The 17,124-nt window shown below is 40.1% G+C and overlaps 1 protein-coding gene across 1 annotated transcript in view; it reads right to left on the reverse strand.

Moving 5' to 3' along the window:
- LOC112232763 (phospholipid-transporting ATPase ABCA1-like) overlaps window positions 1-17,124 on the reverse strand; it is a 223,467-nt gene that overhangs the window by 195,444 nt on the left and 10,899 nt on the right. Inside the window, exons 5-6 of the mRNA XM_024399987.2 lie at window positions 10,263-10,468; window positions 9,000-9,176 (exon numbers count right to left, since the gene is read on the reverse strand). Of these exons, the coding sequence (XP_024255755.2) occupies window positions 9,000-9,176; window positions 10,263-10,468 (383 nt within the window). The remainder of the gene's footprint in view (window positions 1-8,999; window positions 9,177-10,262; window positions 10,469-17,124) is intronic.

Genomic DNA, 17,124 nt, shown 5'->3' on the forward strand with positions numbered 1-17,124 from the left:
ATTTTCACAATCACAATTATCGCCCCATTTGCTGTCGTTAGCACGAAAGCCTGGGTTTTGATTAAGGAAAAAGCTGTGGGTGGGTCGAGGCGTGGCCTCTTACTGGCGAATCAGAACATGCTCCGTGGCGAAATATGTGGTTTCTTCAAGTTGTGTATTTACCGTATTTTATTGAATTGCTTGGAATCAACTCCAATTCCAATGTTAGTTTGTTAAATGGCTTACAGAAACAAAATAACCAAATGTAGACCTATCTTTGCTAAATACATTAATTTGAACCCATTTGCAGTCCACATTGCTATAAGTAATTTCATGGTTTCAATAGCATTCACACTGATATAGAGGCTAGGCTTACTGTAAATTGCATTATGGCTGGGCATGGACATGCCAAACATTGTCAATAAGCAATATTAAATTCATTATTGATAAGGCCTAAAAAGAGAACAAATAATTCTAATCAAATTTTAACAAAACAAAAACTTGTTTTAAATACATTTACAAGCACCATAATTTATCCCCATGGGCATATAATATTAAAACAACGCAGAGTATGGAAGGTTTTACACACATCCAAACTTGATTTTAATGGAGGGAAATTACAGTTGTAGTGCCATGCTCAATAAATTAGCATGATAGTGGAAATTGAGATAATCAACGTCATGCCTGATTCGATTTGTTATTGGTATTAGTTGTCCCGCATTTAACAGGATCAAGAGTTCCAAAGAACAAAACACAATCACTTTACAAATCAAGTATCTTTAAGATCTAGTAATAAAAAAACTATTGTGCAGCTCTTTAAAATAGTATTTGTTTTCTCTGTACTTCTCTTTAAACAATATTGCGTTATTATATATTTAAACGGCTCTGTTCCTGTAATGTGTACTTCTGTAATGTGTACATTACTATACACTATCGGTCAAAAGAACTCATTCAAGAGTTTCTTTATTTTGACATTTATTTTGACATTTTTTTCGACATTGCAGATTAATAGTGAAGACATCAACACTATGAAATAACACATATGGAATCATGTAGTTACCAAAAAAGTGTTGAACAAATCTAAATATATTTTAAAAATTAAGAAAAACCCTTGAATGAGTAGGTGTTCTAAAATATTTGACCAGTAGTGTACATTTCCTATAATGCGTTTACACCAACACGGATGTGTGTTGATCAATCTTCAGGCAAAGTTTCTCTAATTTGGGCCTCCCTGGTGGCGCAGTGGTCTAGGGCTGTGCCACCAGAGACTCTGGGTTCGCGCCCAGGCTTAGTGGGCTTCCGGGTTGGATGCGTGCTGTGTTAAGAAGCAGTGCGGCTTGATTGGGTTGTGTTTCGGAGGACGCATGGCTTTCGACCTTCGTCTCTCCCGAGCCCATATGGGGGTTGTAGCGATGAGACAAAATCGTAACTACAATTGGATACCACGAAATTGGGGAGAAAAGGGGGTAAAAAAAAAAAATGTTTCTCTAATTTGCCAAGCAATCTTCTAGCTATGACTATCAGAAAACAATATACTGTATAAAAGCTCAAGGACAATCAATGTTAGCTAACAACTGGTCTCTGTTACCCCACACTAGTTTAGTTTAGTAACCAAGTGATATTGTGCTTTGACATTTGAAACCTTGCTTCTTTGTTGACTACATTTTCAGAAGTGACCTTAACCATGACACTTGTGATTGCGCATGCGACCAAGAGCAGGACACAGTTCTTGGTGAAGCAGGCAACCCAAAAGGTACCATTATGAGTTCCTTGAGCCTTTTCCAGGATGAGGCCCTTGATGGTCATGCAGACGGTGTACATGAACGGCAGCACTAGGCACATGGGAAGCATGTTTCCAATACTCTGGATGAAGCTGGTGGGTGCAAAGGGAAGTCAAGGGAGGCAATCGAAGAGGTCAGGAAACAGCGAAGCTGGGAATATCGACAAGCCCAGGCTTTGATAAGGGAAGGCAATGCAGCCAGATGGGAGCTAATGCATTATTTATTGATAAGCCCCATTCCTTATGTAAAGACAGAACTCTCACAATCAGGCTTTCAGAGATGGGTTGAACGGGGCATTTTGCACCATTAACAAAAACAAAATCAATCTTCTAGTGCAATCTCGTCCTTTGTCTTCAAATCCATGCGTATCTAAAAATCAGCTTGATTTAATGTTCTAGTATTTCACACGCTGTTTAGCTCGTCTTACTTTCATAGCTAAGCATGATAATGTACTGAACAGGGAGCCTTGGCAACCATTATTATATTGTTAAAATGTCTTTTTTAGTCATTTTAATAAATTCAACACAGTTTTGGATAACACTTTGTCTGAACACTCCTCCTTTTTCATCCGTTGAACTGACCGTTGCCCCTTAGAAGAAGGAGAGAGAAAATAAGTTGTCTATGTGGTAAATGTCATTGTCCCAATGGATGATCCATTAGAATAGACACACTCTAGGGTTTTTTTAATCAAGGGTCCAACGGGTTTATAGGTCCAGCTATATATTTTACATTGGTCTAACCTTCACAAACCTTGAGCGTCAGCTCTATCCAACCAGTTAGAACCGTCCGTCATGCTCAGGATGATGGATCATTTGATGTTACAATACAATAAGATGATATTAAACAAGCTTCATAATGTCACCAAAATGCCATGTCAATATATTGTACGCCACCAATATAATAGTGCTTCTGTTTCTCAGTGAAGAAGATATATTAAATGAACTGAGCATTTGAAAATGTGTAGATTTCACATATCAATAATGCTTACCGACCATAAATACAATCCTTAGAACGCCAATGAAGCAGCAGTTTATCACTGTTAGGCAGACAGAACAAAGGGACTATGCCATAATAGGCAAAACGATATCCCACTTTCAAGCCATTGAACATGAATAGTTAATCAAAGTAAATTTCCAGGGCATTTACATTGGGCTAATTTCTCTGCAAACTTTTGAGTGAGTGATTTGTTAAATGGATTTTGAAATTTGTTAAAGGCCAAATGAGTTATGGTGTACCATGTCCTCTACCTCCCAATGTAGAGACAGCTGTTGTGCCCAATGGGACTGAGAGAAAATGCAGTAATGCGAGTGCTTGAATGGGAGAGCCTGTTCTTTGAGGTCACTGCCTGTTCTCTTGTGGAATATATCACTTTCACAGGAAGCTTTGTAATCCACAAGATGCGACGACACCAATTTGAATTAAAAAATGAAATGTCATCACTTTCTCAGGTCTGCTTACGAGCTTAAGTAAGTTTTAAAAACCTAAAAGATTCCATACAATGTAATCTTGCCTCAGCTAACAGTTGCATCAGATTGAATAGTAATAATTTTATTACATAGTCCTGGTTCTATCGTAACATTTCTTTAATGGGGCAATCTGGAATTGAAACAACACCAAAGTGTTAAAAAAATGTATGTACCAATCCCAGATTGCCCCTTTAATGGCGTCCAGCCTGCGACCATTAACTCCTTGTCGACTCGTCACAGACTAGTCACTCTAGAGTAGATCAGTCATGCATACCACGTTTGACATTGACAACCTTACCACCAGATGCTCCTGAATAATACATTGCTGATCGATTTGAGGGTGCTTAAGTAATACAAGTCCTACTAGGTGCATGTTACAGGGCTCGAGTTACATCGCAGCCATGACCTAATTTAAGGAGAGTCAAGAGACTTGGGGTTTTAGTAAATCAAGTGATATGGGGAGCAGAGAAGCCCCAGAGAATTGAGTAATTATGTTAAATATGTCCTCACCATATTTCTAGCAAATTTACTAGGTAGGGGGTGGTTAAATCTTCCCAAAATTAGTGGGAATGTTTCAGAGATAATTTAGACTGCTGCTGCAAACATTTATGGTGGTGATTCTCAGACATTTATTCAAAGTATCTTCTATATAAAACAAAATGTTGTATTTTTATTATTTTGCATGAAGGCACAAAAGGGCAATATCATTGTTCTTAACTGACTTGCCTAGTTAAATAAAGGAAAAATTGATGTTGATCTGTCACTTGCATTGCAGATAATACATACATTTTCATGTTTGCATGGAGTCACAATACTCATTTCCTATGCCTGTTTTGTATACACTAATTTCAAAAGCCTCATGGGAACCTGTCCTGTGCAATACCAACGAATGTACATGTTATTGTAATTAAGTTCTGATTCAATACTATCAAGTTGGAATTGTTATACAACAATTGATATGGAACAGGTTTGAGTTACAAACAGATTCTCTGATTTCAAACTGCCATTTTCTAAGTCTTATCTCGCCCCTAAAGACCGAGCAGCACGAGTTCTTATCCTCAGCCTTCATCTCATGGTTGGCGTGTGAATTCGGCAAAAGCATTGAGCTAATACAGTTTGTTTATCTCCAATTCAAAATGTAAAAGAGCCCGCTCTTGTTGAAGGACTAACGGTTCTGTATCAGTTTACCTTGTACTGTAAATAGGTACTGAAGTGGGAGAGAGAGACAATGAGGAAGGGGAGAGGGTAAACCTGGAAACAGTGGTATCCATGGGTCTCACAGGGTCAATAGGTCATTCCTTGTCAGATGATATATTATAGGAATCCGCAAGAGAAAGAAAACTCACTCTGCACAAACTGACTGAATCAATGCCATTTCAACATAATTTGTCAACATACTGTGAAGAGGAAATTACGTTTGAAATACACTGAATTTGCGAAAGAACATTTTAATGTAGACTGTTGTTTGGAGGGTGAAATTTTAACCACAGGATTAAGTCCTCATGTTGATTCTGCTTTTAGATGGCTGAAGGCATAGTGATAACACATAGGGCATTTAGCTTTTTGTGGGTGAATATAGGTTGCAATGTTATTGATCAACGTCTCAACCAAATATTACCCAATTGTCCATTGGCGTGGTGTGCCCAGTGGGAATGTATTATTTCCTGAATAAGAGTATCCTTGAGAAAGAGTTGCAATGATTGAAGTGCCAAGCTTGATGTTAAAAGGAAAGTGCAAGGCTGGTCTTTTATAACACGGCAAATGGAACAATACATTGTAAATCAAAGAAATATTGCAAGTACTGTTCATAAAAGCATTTTTGGGCTGCCATTTGTATCTAAAATATGCAGGTAAAGTGAAAGTGTGTTATTATCAATTTAAAGGGCATTACACAAAATACAGATTTGATAAAGGACTTTACATACAGCTATGAGAAACTGTCAGAGGTTACATTGAACTTCAGACATATACAATTTATAACATTAATCCATATATTGCATTTGCTTCGCTCTGCCTAGGTGAAGTGCACAACATTAAATTGTTAATGGGTTGTCTAAAAATTATTGGAGAATTCTCTGCTTTTTAAATTACATTTTAAAGTCAGATTAGGCTTTTTGGTATTTTTCTAAACTAAAAAGTGTTTACAGCAGATTACAAACAGGAACATCTGGATGCACAATGCAGCTCTTCCCACTTTTCCCCATTTCCAGATCACAATAATTACCCTGAAAGGTCCTGTCTGTCATGCTTCCCTGCATCTTCCCTTTTTCTGCAATTCCTCTCTCAATTATTCATGAATGAAATAACAGTTTTCAAGGGTTAATAATTTACGGAAATGCCCAAATGGCTAAGCAAGCGAAAGAGTAAATGGCGGAGGGACCGGGGGGTATTGCAGTGTTTTATGGGCCCCATTCATTTTCAGTGATTATTAGTCCTATGTTTCACGGAGAGGGAACACAGGCATTAGGATATAAGTGCTTTGATTGTCTCATTTGAGCTCGTTTGCAACATTCGCTAGAAAATAATGAACAGGAAATGGATGCTTTTCTCTGTGCCGTGAGGGGACCATTCTTAAAAATACAGGCCTACAGCAAAGCACAATGGATACTGTATGTGTGAGTTGCCCTCTCTCCCATAATCATCACAGGATAAAGGAAGCTCCTCTCCTTTTTTATAATGTGCACAACAACTGCAAATAACTAATGCATGTTCTATTTTCTTTGATCGTGTTAGCTATATAATACCTTGTTCACAGTATAGGCTTAGTAGGCTATATATTTCATTTGTGGAAGAGACATCAGAATGTTATGTGGTTTGTGCTACCTGCCAAGAGCTATACAATGAAACAAGCTGATTATCGGCTAAGAAAATACATGTTTTTCATGAAGATCCAATTGCTAGTCCAGATGTTGATGCCAAATCAATAAAGACATTACCAACTATGCCAATGTGCAGAAAGACTAGCACTGATGTTGTCTTTATGTTTCCAAGGCAACCATGTGGAGTAACTCACCATAATTAAAAAGAACACCACATTTCTAACCAGACCTGGGTTCAAAAATGATTGGATATGAATACTTTGAGCTTGATTGAGCCTGACTGGAGTGCCAGGTGGGAAGGGTTGGGACTTATGCGACTAATTCAGGGGTTGCTTTGCATCGGGCTAGGTCGATAAAGCACAGATAAAGTATTTAACAGAAAGCGAATACTATTTGGTACCCAGGTCTGATATACAACTGTACCATACTCATGCTTTCCGTAGCCGATGTGAGCAAGACCTTTAAACAGGTCAACAAGCCGCGGGGCCAGATGGATTACCAGGACGTGCCCTCAAAGCCTGCGCGGACCAACTGACAAGTGTCTTCACTGACATTTTCAACCTCTCCCTGGCCGAGTATGTTACACCCTCACATTTCAAACAGAACAACATAGTTCCTGTGCCCAAGAAATAAATGATAAATGAATGATTGAATGAATGAATGATAAATAAATGATTACCGCCCCGTAGCACTCACGTCGGTAGCCATGAAGTACTTTGAAAGGCTGGTCATGGCTCACATCAACACCATCATGCCAGAAACCCTAGACCCTCTCCAATTCGCATACCACCCCAACAGATACACAGATGATGCAATCTCAATCGCACTCCACCCTGCTCTTTCCCACGTGGACAAAAGGAACACCTATGTGAGAATTCTGTTCAATGACTAAAGCACAGCGTTCAACACCATAGTGTCCACAAAGCTCATCACTAAGCTAAGGACCCTGGGACTAAACACCTCCCTCTGCAACTGGATCCTTACCACCTGATGTGCCGCCCCCAGGTGGTAAGGGTAGGCAACAGCACATCTGCAACGCTGATCCCCAACCCTGAGGGGTTGGGGATCAGCCCCACATCACCAACGAACTATCATGGCCCAAACACACCAAGACAGTTGTGAAGAGGGCACGACAAAGCCTATTCCCCCTCAGGAGACTGAAAGATTTGGCATGGGTCCCCAGATCCTCTAAAAGCTGCACCGTAGAGAGCATCCTAAACGGTTGCCTCACCGCCTGGTATAGCAACTGCTCGGCATCTGACCGTAAGGTGCTACACAGAGTAGTGCGTACGACCAGTAATTCACTGGGGCCAAGCTTCCTGACATCCAGGACCTCTATACCAGGCGGTGTCAGAGGTAACCCCAAAAAATTGTCAAAGACTCGTCATCCAAGTCATAGATGGTTCTCTCTGCTACCGCACTGCAAGCAGTACCCCTTTGCCAAATCTAGGACCAAAAGGCTCCTTAACAGCTTCTACTCCCAAGCCATAAGACTGCTGAACAACTAATCAAATGCCCATCCTGCTTGTTTTACACTCCTGCAACTCGCTGGTTATTATCTGTGCAAAGTCACTTTACAAATCACCTAGTTTAACTTGTCCCCAGCACACTGAGTCAGTACCGGTACCCCCTGTATATAGCCTCGTTATTGTTATGTACATTTCTTGTGTTACTTTTTTGATAGATTTTTTTACTATTGTTTATTTTATAAATATTTTATTAACTATATTTCTTGAACTGCACTGTTGGTTAAGGATTTGTAAGTAAGAATTTCACGGTAAGGTCTATAGCTGCTGTATTCGCCACGTGTGACAAATACAATTTGATTCGATTTTTGACCTCTTGACTCTTGTCACCACTCCCTGTAGCCCTGGTCCTAATACTGTATGTCTGTATCATAGTAAGGCTACTGTACATTCCAATGAAGGTTGTTATGCAATATGCTCTGATGCCGTATAGAGTTTTTTTTTTTTTTATAGATCAGGGACAATGACTTCCAACGGGGGAAATATGTGTTTGTCTCCTGAAACATTGTGGCTTTGTTACAAATGGCCCATATGTCTCCGGTCAAAAGTAGTGCACTATATAGGGAATAGAGTGGCATTTGGGACCTACTTTGTTGCACTAGTGGACTTTGATCTCCTTTGAAATGATCTGTCCCCCGATGACATCATTGAGCTCTGAGTATATTATTGGAAATGATAAAGCCGTGTAGATTGGAGTAATTTCCCTGCCTCTGAGGAAATCTTAACTGCCTAAGATTGAGCGCTATAGTGCAGTCTATCTCCCTTGGCGAAATACACCTATCCATTGTGCTTTAGAACAGTAATGCTGATGAATACCTGATTCACACAGAATACAATGGTCCCTATCAATCTCTACATATGATGGACTTTGTGTGTGGTTTCATGAGGGAATTGGGTAGTTTCTTAAGGAGGAAATGTGATATTGAATGAAAGGGAGGGAACATAAGAATGTAGCCTGAATAATTTAAAGATACATCAAGCATTCAGGTCTCCAATGCTCAGGACATGGTCTGCATGTGGTCGGAATAAAACAATAGCTGAGATTTCTTTAGCTCTGTCTTGTTGTATCTCCATCTTGCAACAAGTTTGTTTTCCCCCAGCTTTGACACAATTCATAATTAAAAAACTCATGAAGGGCATCAAACTTTCAAGTTTGAATTTGAATATTAACACTTCTCTCCTCTCTCTCTACCTCCCAGAGTTGTGGATGCAGCAGACAGCAGTATCCAGGGACGGAAGACAACATGAGAGATAGCTTTGGAAGAGTTTCCACAGGGAAATTTGTGCGGGCTAAGTGACAGATAAGCCCATTACTCTAGCCTGTGGTAGCGATGAGTGGCAAGTCCCCAAGTGAGTAGATTTTTATTGCGGTAATGCCTTCTTCCCTCTCTAATCATGGGACAGACAGATAACAGCTTTTGTACTCACACATCGTCCACATAGCAGGGATATGGCATTTGCTGGGCAAACACGCCGAGCGGCTGGGATTTGTTTGTGTGTGCCCGTATTATGCCATGGTCCATCATGTCCTGCAGATAGGCGAAGCCTCCCCATATATAGCGCAGGTCGTTAAAGGAGTTGCTACGGGCCCCAGGAGACCATCCCCTTTAAATTGAAAGGACACACATAACACAACGATTATTGTCGAAGGCTGTTTACACAGGGAACCCAATTTTGATATTTTTGACCAATCAAATCAGCTCTGAACAAGAGCTGATGTGAAAATATCTGTGATTGGTCAAAAGACCAATTAGTAGAAAAATTATCAGAATTGGGCTTCCGTGTAAATGCAGCCTAAGAGAAAGCTGGGTTTGAAAACATCATGGATGAAACAATCAAACGTTACACTAACATTTATGTCATGGGTCATGACATTTGTCCCATGAGTAACATGGAATCATAATTTTTTTGCCACTGCATGCTTATTATAAATCGCCTGAGACATAGGACAGAAACTATGCAATAAAATGTCTGTTTTGCTTCAGATACTACTACAATTGTCTGGTAAAAGTTGACATGTCAGTTGAAAAAATTGGCTAAGCAACATGAGGGCCTGTATCCATAATGTGTTTTAGCAACATCAGGGCCTGTATTCATAATGTCTCAGGACCATCATCGCCTGTATTGATAATGTGTCTCAGCAACATCAGGGCCTGTATTCAAAATGTGTCTTAGGACCATCAGGGCCTGTATTCATAATGTGTCTCAGCAACATCAGGGCCTGTATTCAAAACGTGTCTCAGAGTAGGAGCGCTGCTCTACACTCTTAGAAAAAAGGGTTTCAAAAGGGTTATTCGGCTGTCCCCATAGGAGAACCCGTTTTGGTTCTAGGTAAAAACCCATTTTTGTTTCCAGGTATAACCATTTTGGGTTACATGTAGAATCCTCTGTGGAAAGGGTTTTATATGAAACCCAAAAGGGTTCTACTTGGAACTAACAAGGGTTATTCAAAAGGTTCTCCTATGGAGACAGCCGAAGAACCCTTTTAGGTTCTAGATAGCACATTTTTTCAAAGAGTGTAGCATCAATTTAGCCTTTAGATCCTATTGAATTACATTCCATGGACACGGGGGACCTGATCCTGGATCAGCACTCCTCTAAGACGCTTTATGAATACAGGCCATGTTGTCCAATGTTTTCTCATTAGCACTAAAACATGGTGAGGGCGCAGAGGCTGTGCATTGGGCCTACCTTTCTTTGATCTTATTCGTACGCTCCCCCTTATCAATGTCCATGCGGATCTTGTACTTGACGTAAGGAGGGGGGTGGCTGGCGGCAGGGTTGAGGTCTTCGAAAACGATACCAGCCCAGTACCTATTGCTCTCTAGTAGCTCCAAGGCTCTAGTCATGAGATGTCTCTCACTGTCGGCAGCCTCAAACTTATCCAGGTTCAAGCACTGTAACATGAAAAGACAAGAAAGAGAGAAAATAAGTGTAATTCTTTACAAACTGCTAGGGGACTTACTAAAACAAGAATATGATGTTAATATAAGATTAGAGATGAGATATCAGGATACTGGGAAATTCACTTTGGAAACACCATTTCTTAAAAGTACCCAACCAATGGCGAAGGTGCATAAAGATGGAGGAATTCAGATATCACATCATTGTTTTTAGAGCTCACCCTTGTTCTTCAACTACAGCACGCACCATTGTTCAATGTGCCAGTAAATCAGCACAATCTACTTTTTCGTTTTTATTTTTTTTGGGGGTGGTGATCATGTATACTGTGCTAATGCCGATACTAAAAAAAGAGTAATGGAAAGCAAATGTAAGATACAGCGAACTGAACAAACAGGCATCTTTATCCACCTTGGCCATTCCAGCCCTGCATGTTTTGTAGATATTATACAGAAAGAACATGTCCAAAACCACTATACCCACTCTCGGCATCTACCATCTTGCCAACAACACTGAAAGCTGGAGACTTCAAGGCCATTGATGCCAATTGTAATGTCAAAGACATGATGAACCTTCTTTGCACTCAATGGAGTCCCATTACCTTTAGAAAGGAATCTCAAATCGACCGCTGTTGGGGAGTAGTGAACTACTTGTAATTCAACTAGTAATTCAACTACATTTTCCAGTAGCTTGCTGGTAGTTGAACTAAATTAATTATCTTGGTAGTGTTTTCAGTAGTTAAAAATGTTTTTTTTGTGTTTTTTTTTGCCATATAGCGGTGTAGCTAACTACTGGAACTACACACTAATTTTTGGGCTAATATGAAATAAAATTTGGGTGAAATAGGCAATAATTCCCTTTCTTTTTCGGTATCAGACCAAATTCTCACTTGAAACATGTTTTTTTGTATTTAATAGGCTAAATTACACATTCTGTTAACATCTGACTCCTGTTAACATCTGACTTTGTTAACATCTGACTCCTGTTAACATCTGACATCTGACTCCTGTTAATATCTGACTTTGTTAACATCTGATTCCTGTTAACATCTGACTTTGTTAACATCTGATTCCTGTTAACATCTGACATCTGACTCCTGTTAACATCTGACTCCTGTTAACATCTGACATCTGACTCCTGTTAACATCTGACTTTGTTAACATCTGATTCCTGTTAACATCTGATATCTGACTCCTGTTAACATCTGACTCCTGTTAACACCTGACTTCTGTTAACATCTGACTCATGTTAACATTTGACTCATGTTAACATTTGACTCCTGTTAACATCTGCCTCCTGTTAACATCTGACTCTAGTGTGATGTGTTCTTGCAATTTGCAGTCTGACATTTCAGATTCAGATATGATCATTTTCAGTATCTTGGATGTAGTGAACTACTTTTTCAAAGTAGCTTTAGTTAAGTAAACTATTATTTTATTAAGAGTAGCTTAACTTCTGTGACGTAATTTGTAGTTTGGTAAACTATAATTTCAGAGTAGCTTCCCCAACACTGCAATCGATACTCACCTCACTTCAACTCACCAATTTGTATCTGCTTTCAGAGCAACAATACTCAACTACATCCAACATCAGTGTACCTTGGGTAGATTGTTGTAAATATTGTTTAAAATGACATGATTTGTCATTCTGATCAATGCTCTCAGGGTAGACTGCTAACTTATTTTAAACCTGATTTGAGTGTGTAGATCTCAAGTTCGAGTCTCTGCATATAAAGGTTGGCTCTTCTGCACTATCATACACAATATTTTGTATCCTACACAGACAGTAAGGTTTAGATTTAAACATGATCGTATCATATTGGCATAAATGCTCATCACAATTTTTTTCAACATTTATAGTGTAGCCTTTCTACAATACCACTCTCCAAAAATAAGCGATGGGCAGAAACTATAAGACCTGCCTGAGAAATAACATGTTTGGGTACTGACACTGAAAACAATACACTGGACAACAGCGGAGTTACAAATTATGTGGAGGTGCCAAGGGATATGTTTTGGGCTATGGCTGAGACATACTCATGAGGTAACAGGCTTGGTAGTTAGCTGGAACTCACCATGTCCTTCTTTAATGAGCTATAGCCATCAGGTGAGTGAGTCTGTCTTGACAGCTGTCCACACACACACACACACACACACACACACACACACACACACACACACACACACACACACACACACACACACACACACACACACACACACACATCTTCTCCACCCTTGTGACACTTTCTCTCAGTAAAGAAGGTCCTATACGATGCTATATTATATTCACAGACAGCATACGATGTACATGTTTTTATTCAGTTAACAGAACGGCCAAATTCAGCATGTCACATTTTTGGCTGTTAGTTGTAGAGTACATTATATGATTCTTGGGCAGTTTGTCCTGAATATAGGGAAAGTTTACATTTGTTTAATGCATTTGTCTACTCACAATGCATTATAAAGAGCTATATATTGTGACATACCTGAAATGTATTAACCATGAGCCAGTTTACATACTTGGAGGCTCCTCAGAAGAGCAAGGGGAGGACCATCCTCCTCAGTGAATTTCATAAAAATAAAAATGTTAAAACATTGAAAACAGTTTTCCTTTTTAGATAAAACTATACTACATATATTTCCATGTCACCAAATAATTTATTAAAACACACTGTTCTGCCTCCCGAGTGGCACAGTGGTCTAAGGCTCCTCATCGCGGTGCTGGCTGTGCCACTAGAGATCCTGGTCCGAGTCCAGGCTCTGTCGCAGCCGGGCCGCGAGTGGGAGACTCATGGGGCGGCGCACAATTGGCCCAGCATCATCTGGGTTAGGGGAGGGTTTGGCCGGGAGGGATGTTCTTGTCCCATCTCGCACTAGCAACTCCTGTGGCGGGCCGGGCGCAATGCACGCTGACACAGTCGCCAGGTGCAGTGTTTCCTCCGACACATTGGTGCGGCTAGCTTTCAGGTTAAGTGGGAATTATGTCAAGAAGCAGTGCCGCTTGGCTGGGTTTTGTTTCGGAGGACGCACAGCTCTTGACCTTCACCTCTCCCGAGTCCGTATGGGAGTTCCGGCAATGGGACAAGACTGTAACTACCAATTATATACCACAAAATTGGGGAGAAGAGAGGGCAAAAAAACACACTGTTTTGCAATGAAGGTCTACAGTAGCCTCAACAGCACTCTGTAGGGTAGCACCATGGTAGCACCACAGCTAGCTTCCGTCCTCCTCTTGGTACACTGACTTCAATACAAAACCTGGGAGGCTATTGGTTCTCATCCCAAGACAGTGAGACCTGGACTGTCTGTTCATGTGTCTCTGTCTGTCATCAAATTTTTCTCTCTACCTGTGTGCACCTACGTTGTAAACTGTCATTCATAGGCTAGGTTGTAGCAACCTCATGAAAAGGTATAGGGTCAATTCGAGTATCATGTAGTAGCCTAAACCTATCGATCTTACATTGAACTGGGTGAATGGAATATGATTGACAGTCATCCAATATGCTGTGTCGTGTCTTTGGCTATGCCGAATTAAGTGATATGACAGGCTATTCTATAATAGCAGTGCAATGCAAAATTGGGTTTAATCATTTATTTACTAAATACCTAACTAATCACACAGAATTACACATACACATAATTAAATCATAACTTGATTACAAATAACGTCATAAAGGAAAACGTCCCCAGCGGCGGAACAGATATGACAGCTAGTTACACAAAAGAAAAGGGCTGGTTTGAGTGAAGGAGCAGGAAGACTGAGGAACAAAGGGCAAAGCTGTGCTATCGTAAATACAGTATCTTATGCATTCTAAATTACCGCCGATTTGGAAAAGGAAAATGCAATAAATATTTACTCTGAGCTGCACTCCGGTAGGTTGGTGGTAGATGGAAGGCCGTGTTGCCCAATCGAGTCGTTTGAAAAATGTCTCTAGTTGTCAATTGGATACGTTGTAGTAACGTCATTGTGTGGTAGACGGGATACTCTGTCTGTTCCTTCCTAACCTGCGTTTGTTGCTGCTGTTGCTAACTCAACGGCTAGGAGGTATCACTTCTGTAGTGAATAAGAGTTCAAAGTTCATACCATTCGCAACCAAAGCTCACGCTGATGTTGGCTTCATTCTGCAGTTATTATCTGAACCATTCTGACATCGGACCGTCGTCCTACATCCTCGGAACAGGAGCTATATTGTTGTCAAGGGCTTATAGAGGAAGGGAGAGGAGGGCGTGTTTGAAAAGTTTTATAGCCCATGTCCCTTCACAGGGGCGGGCCACTGATTGAGCAGAGCCCTATCTTATGAAAACCCAAATCTCACATTTTAGAAGCTAAAATCACATTTCATCCCATCACAAATAATTTCATATTCAAATTAATTCATTTAAATTGAACAACAATTCCATGTGAATCCGATAACTCTGATGTGTAGACTTTCCACTGTAGAGTTTATGTCATCTTATCATTGATGAGAATGTCTCAGATGACAACCGAACTGACATCATATTCATTAAGTACCACCGCATATGTTCAATTGATTGGATTGCCAGAATATAGTTAATTTCCCCCCACCTTCTGATGTTGCCAGAATCTCTATGTTAACCAAGGGTTTTGCAAATGTAACCTCAGTAGGGTAGAGAGAGGAAAAAGGGGGGAGGAGGTATTTATGACTCTCATAAACCTACCCCCCAGGCCAACGTCATGACAGCTGTAATAGAAATAAGTCCATGTTCATGAAAAAAAAATGTGTCCTCCTCATCATGACCACCACTGGTTTACATACTATGACCAACCATGTGGCAGCATCACTTAAACAAATACATATTTTTAAAACTCTTCCCATATTTTACTTAGTTCATAATCTCCATGACAACATATCACAATAACACTTAATCAAACACCAACTGCATTAAAAACTTTTTAATCTGTAGTGGTCCAGTGAGGAAAAGCTAAGCAGTCATTCAGCACAAGCCCACTGTCCTAAGTCGACCCATCAAAATTCTATTAGCTAAGTGGTACAGGCCTCAGATCAGCTTAAAACTGCCCCAATCCTAACTTTAACCATTAGTGGGGAAAATGCTAAACTGATCTAAGATCACAGTCTAGAGGCAACTTCACACTACTCCATCCTATTACGAGAAACAGGAAGTATGTTAAACAAGTCATTTGACATGATGGTGCCAAGCCTGAGTCGTTGCCATGTTTGGACTTAGATCCCAGTTAAGGAACTAACCTACTGACAGTGCTACCACCATCAAGCTCTCGCTGTCCTACATTAGACCCAGGATGCGTCCCTGAAGGCACCTTATGGGCTCTGGTCAAAAGTAGTGCACTATGAAGGGAATAGGGTGCCATTTGGGGTGTAGAACCACTTCCAGATATGGAAGGACATTGGGTAGGGAGTAGCAGCAAATACAGTGATTGTAGAGGATGTAGAGGCCACGCGAGGGCTGCTAACTGACAGCTCCAGGATGAGATGAGCATGCCTCTCATATGGCCCACCATCATATGATAATCATGTGTTTATACTTTATACTGTGTGTGTGTTTTCCCCCAGATGCCAGCATATTTTGATGGGTAGGACTAGCTGCCTGCTTCCATGGTGATAACGCAGAGTATAAATCAGTTAAATTCATCTATGGCTCACTTTAGGAAGTAGCTTGTAGGCACCCAGTCAACATCTATAACGACCATCATGACGATATCATCAATGATTAGCTACATTGTTGTTTCAAGTTTATTAACACAATTAATAGTGGAATAATCCATCTTGTGGCTGTAATGCGTGGATCCAATTTGGTGTTTCGTTTTCAAAAAGTGTAAAATGAATTCAACAAATGTAAAAAAGCATCAATGTTGTATTACTAGTAATATGACTTATTCGGTTTAAAGGACCTGAAAGATACATTTTTTAAATTTAAAGTTCAATCTTGCCATGTATTGACTACATGAACTCATGAATTAATACACTGATAAAAAATGTTAAAGCGCGAGAGAAATTCAAACATTCTTTAGTTGTGCAAATGGGAGAGTGAGATGAAAGGGAGTGAGGAAGAACGAGAGAGAGAGAGAGAGAAAGAACGGGAGAGAGAGAGAATGGAAGAACGAGAGAGAGAGAGAGAGAGAATGGAAGAAAGAGAGAGAGAGAGAGAGAACGGGAGAGAGAATGGAAGAACGAGAGAGAGAATGGAAGAAAGAGAGAGAGAGAGAGAGAGAGAGAGAGAGAGAGAGGAAGGAAGAATGAGAGAGAAAGGAAGAACGAGAGAGAGGAAGAACGAGAGAAAGAATTTTAATTCCCCTGTTGTGTCACACTGCCCACAAAATGGAAACTGAGCTTTACTTCCTAACCTCCTGCCAAATGTATGACCAAATTAGAGACACATATTTCCTTCAGATTACACAGACCCACAAATAATTTGAAAACAAATCCAACTCCCATATCTATTGGGTGAAATACAGTGTGCAATCACAGCAGCAAGATTTGTGACCTGTTGCCGCAAGAAAAGAGCAACCAATGAAGAACAAACACCATTGCAAATCCCTTTTGTACTTTAACTATTTGCACATCTTTACAACACTGTACATAGACATAATATGACATTTTAAATGTCTTCTTTTGGAAATGTTTTGAGTGTAATGTTTACTTTTAGTTTCT

The sequence above is a fragment of the Oncorhynchus tshawytscha genome, linkage group LG15 (genome assembly GCF_018296145.1).
Source record: "Oncorhynchus tshawytscha isolate Ot180627B linkage group LG15, Otsh_v2.0, whole genome shotgun sequence".
In the NCBI taxonomy this organism is placed as follows: domain Eukaryota; kingdom Metazoa; phylum Chordata; class Actinopteri; order Salmoniformes; family Salmonidae; genus Oncorhynchus; species Oncorhynchus tshawytscha.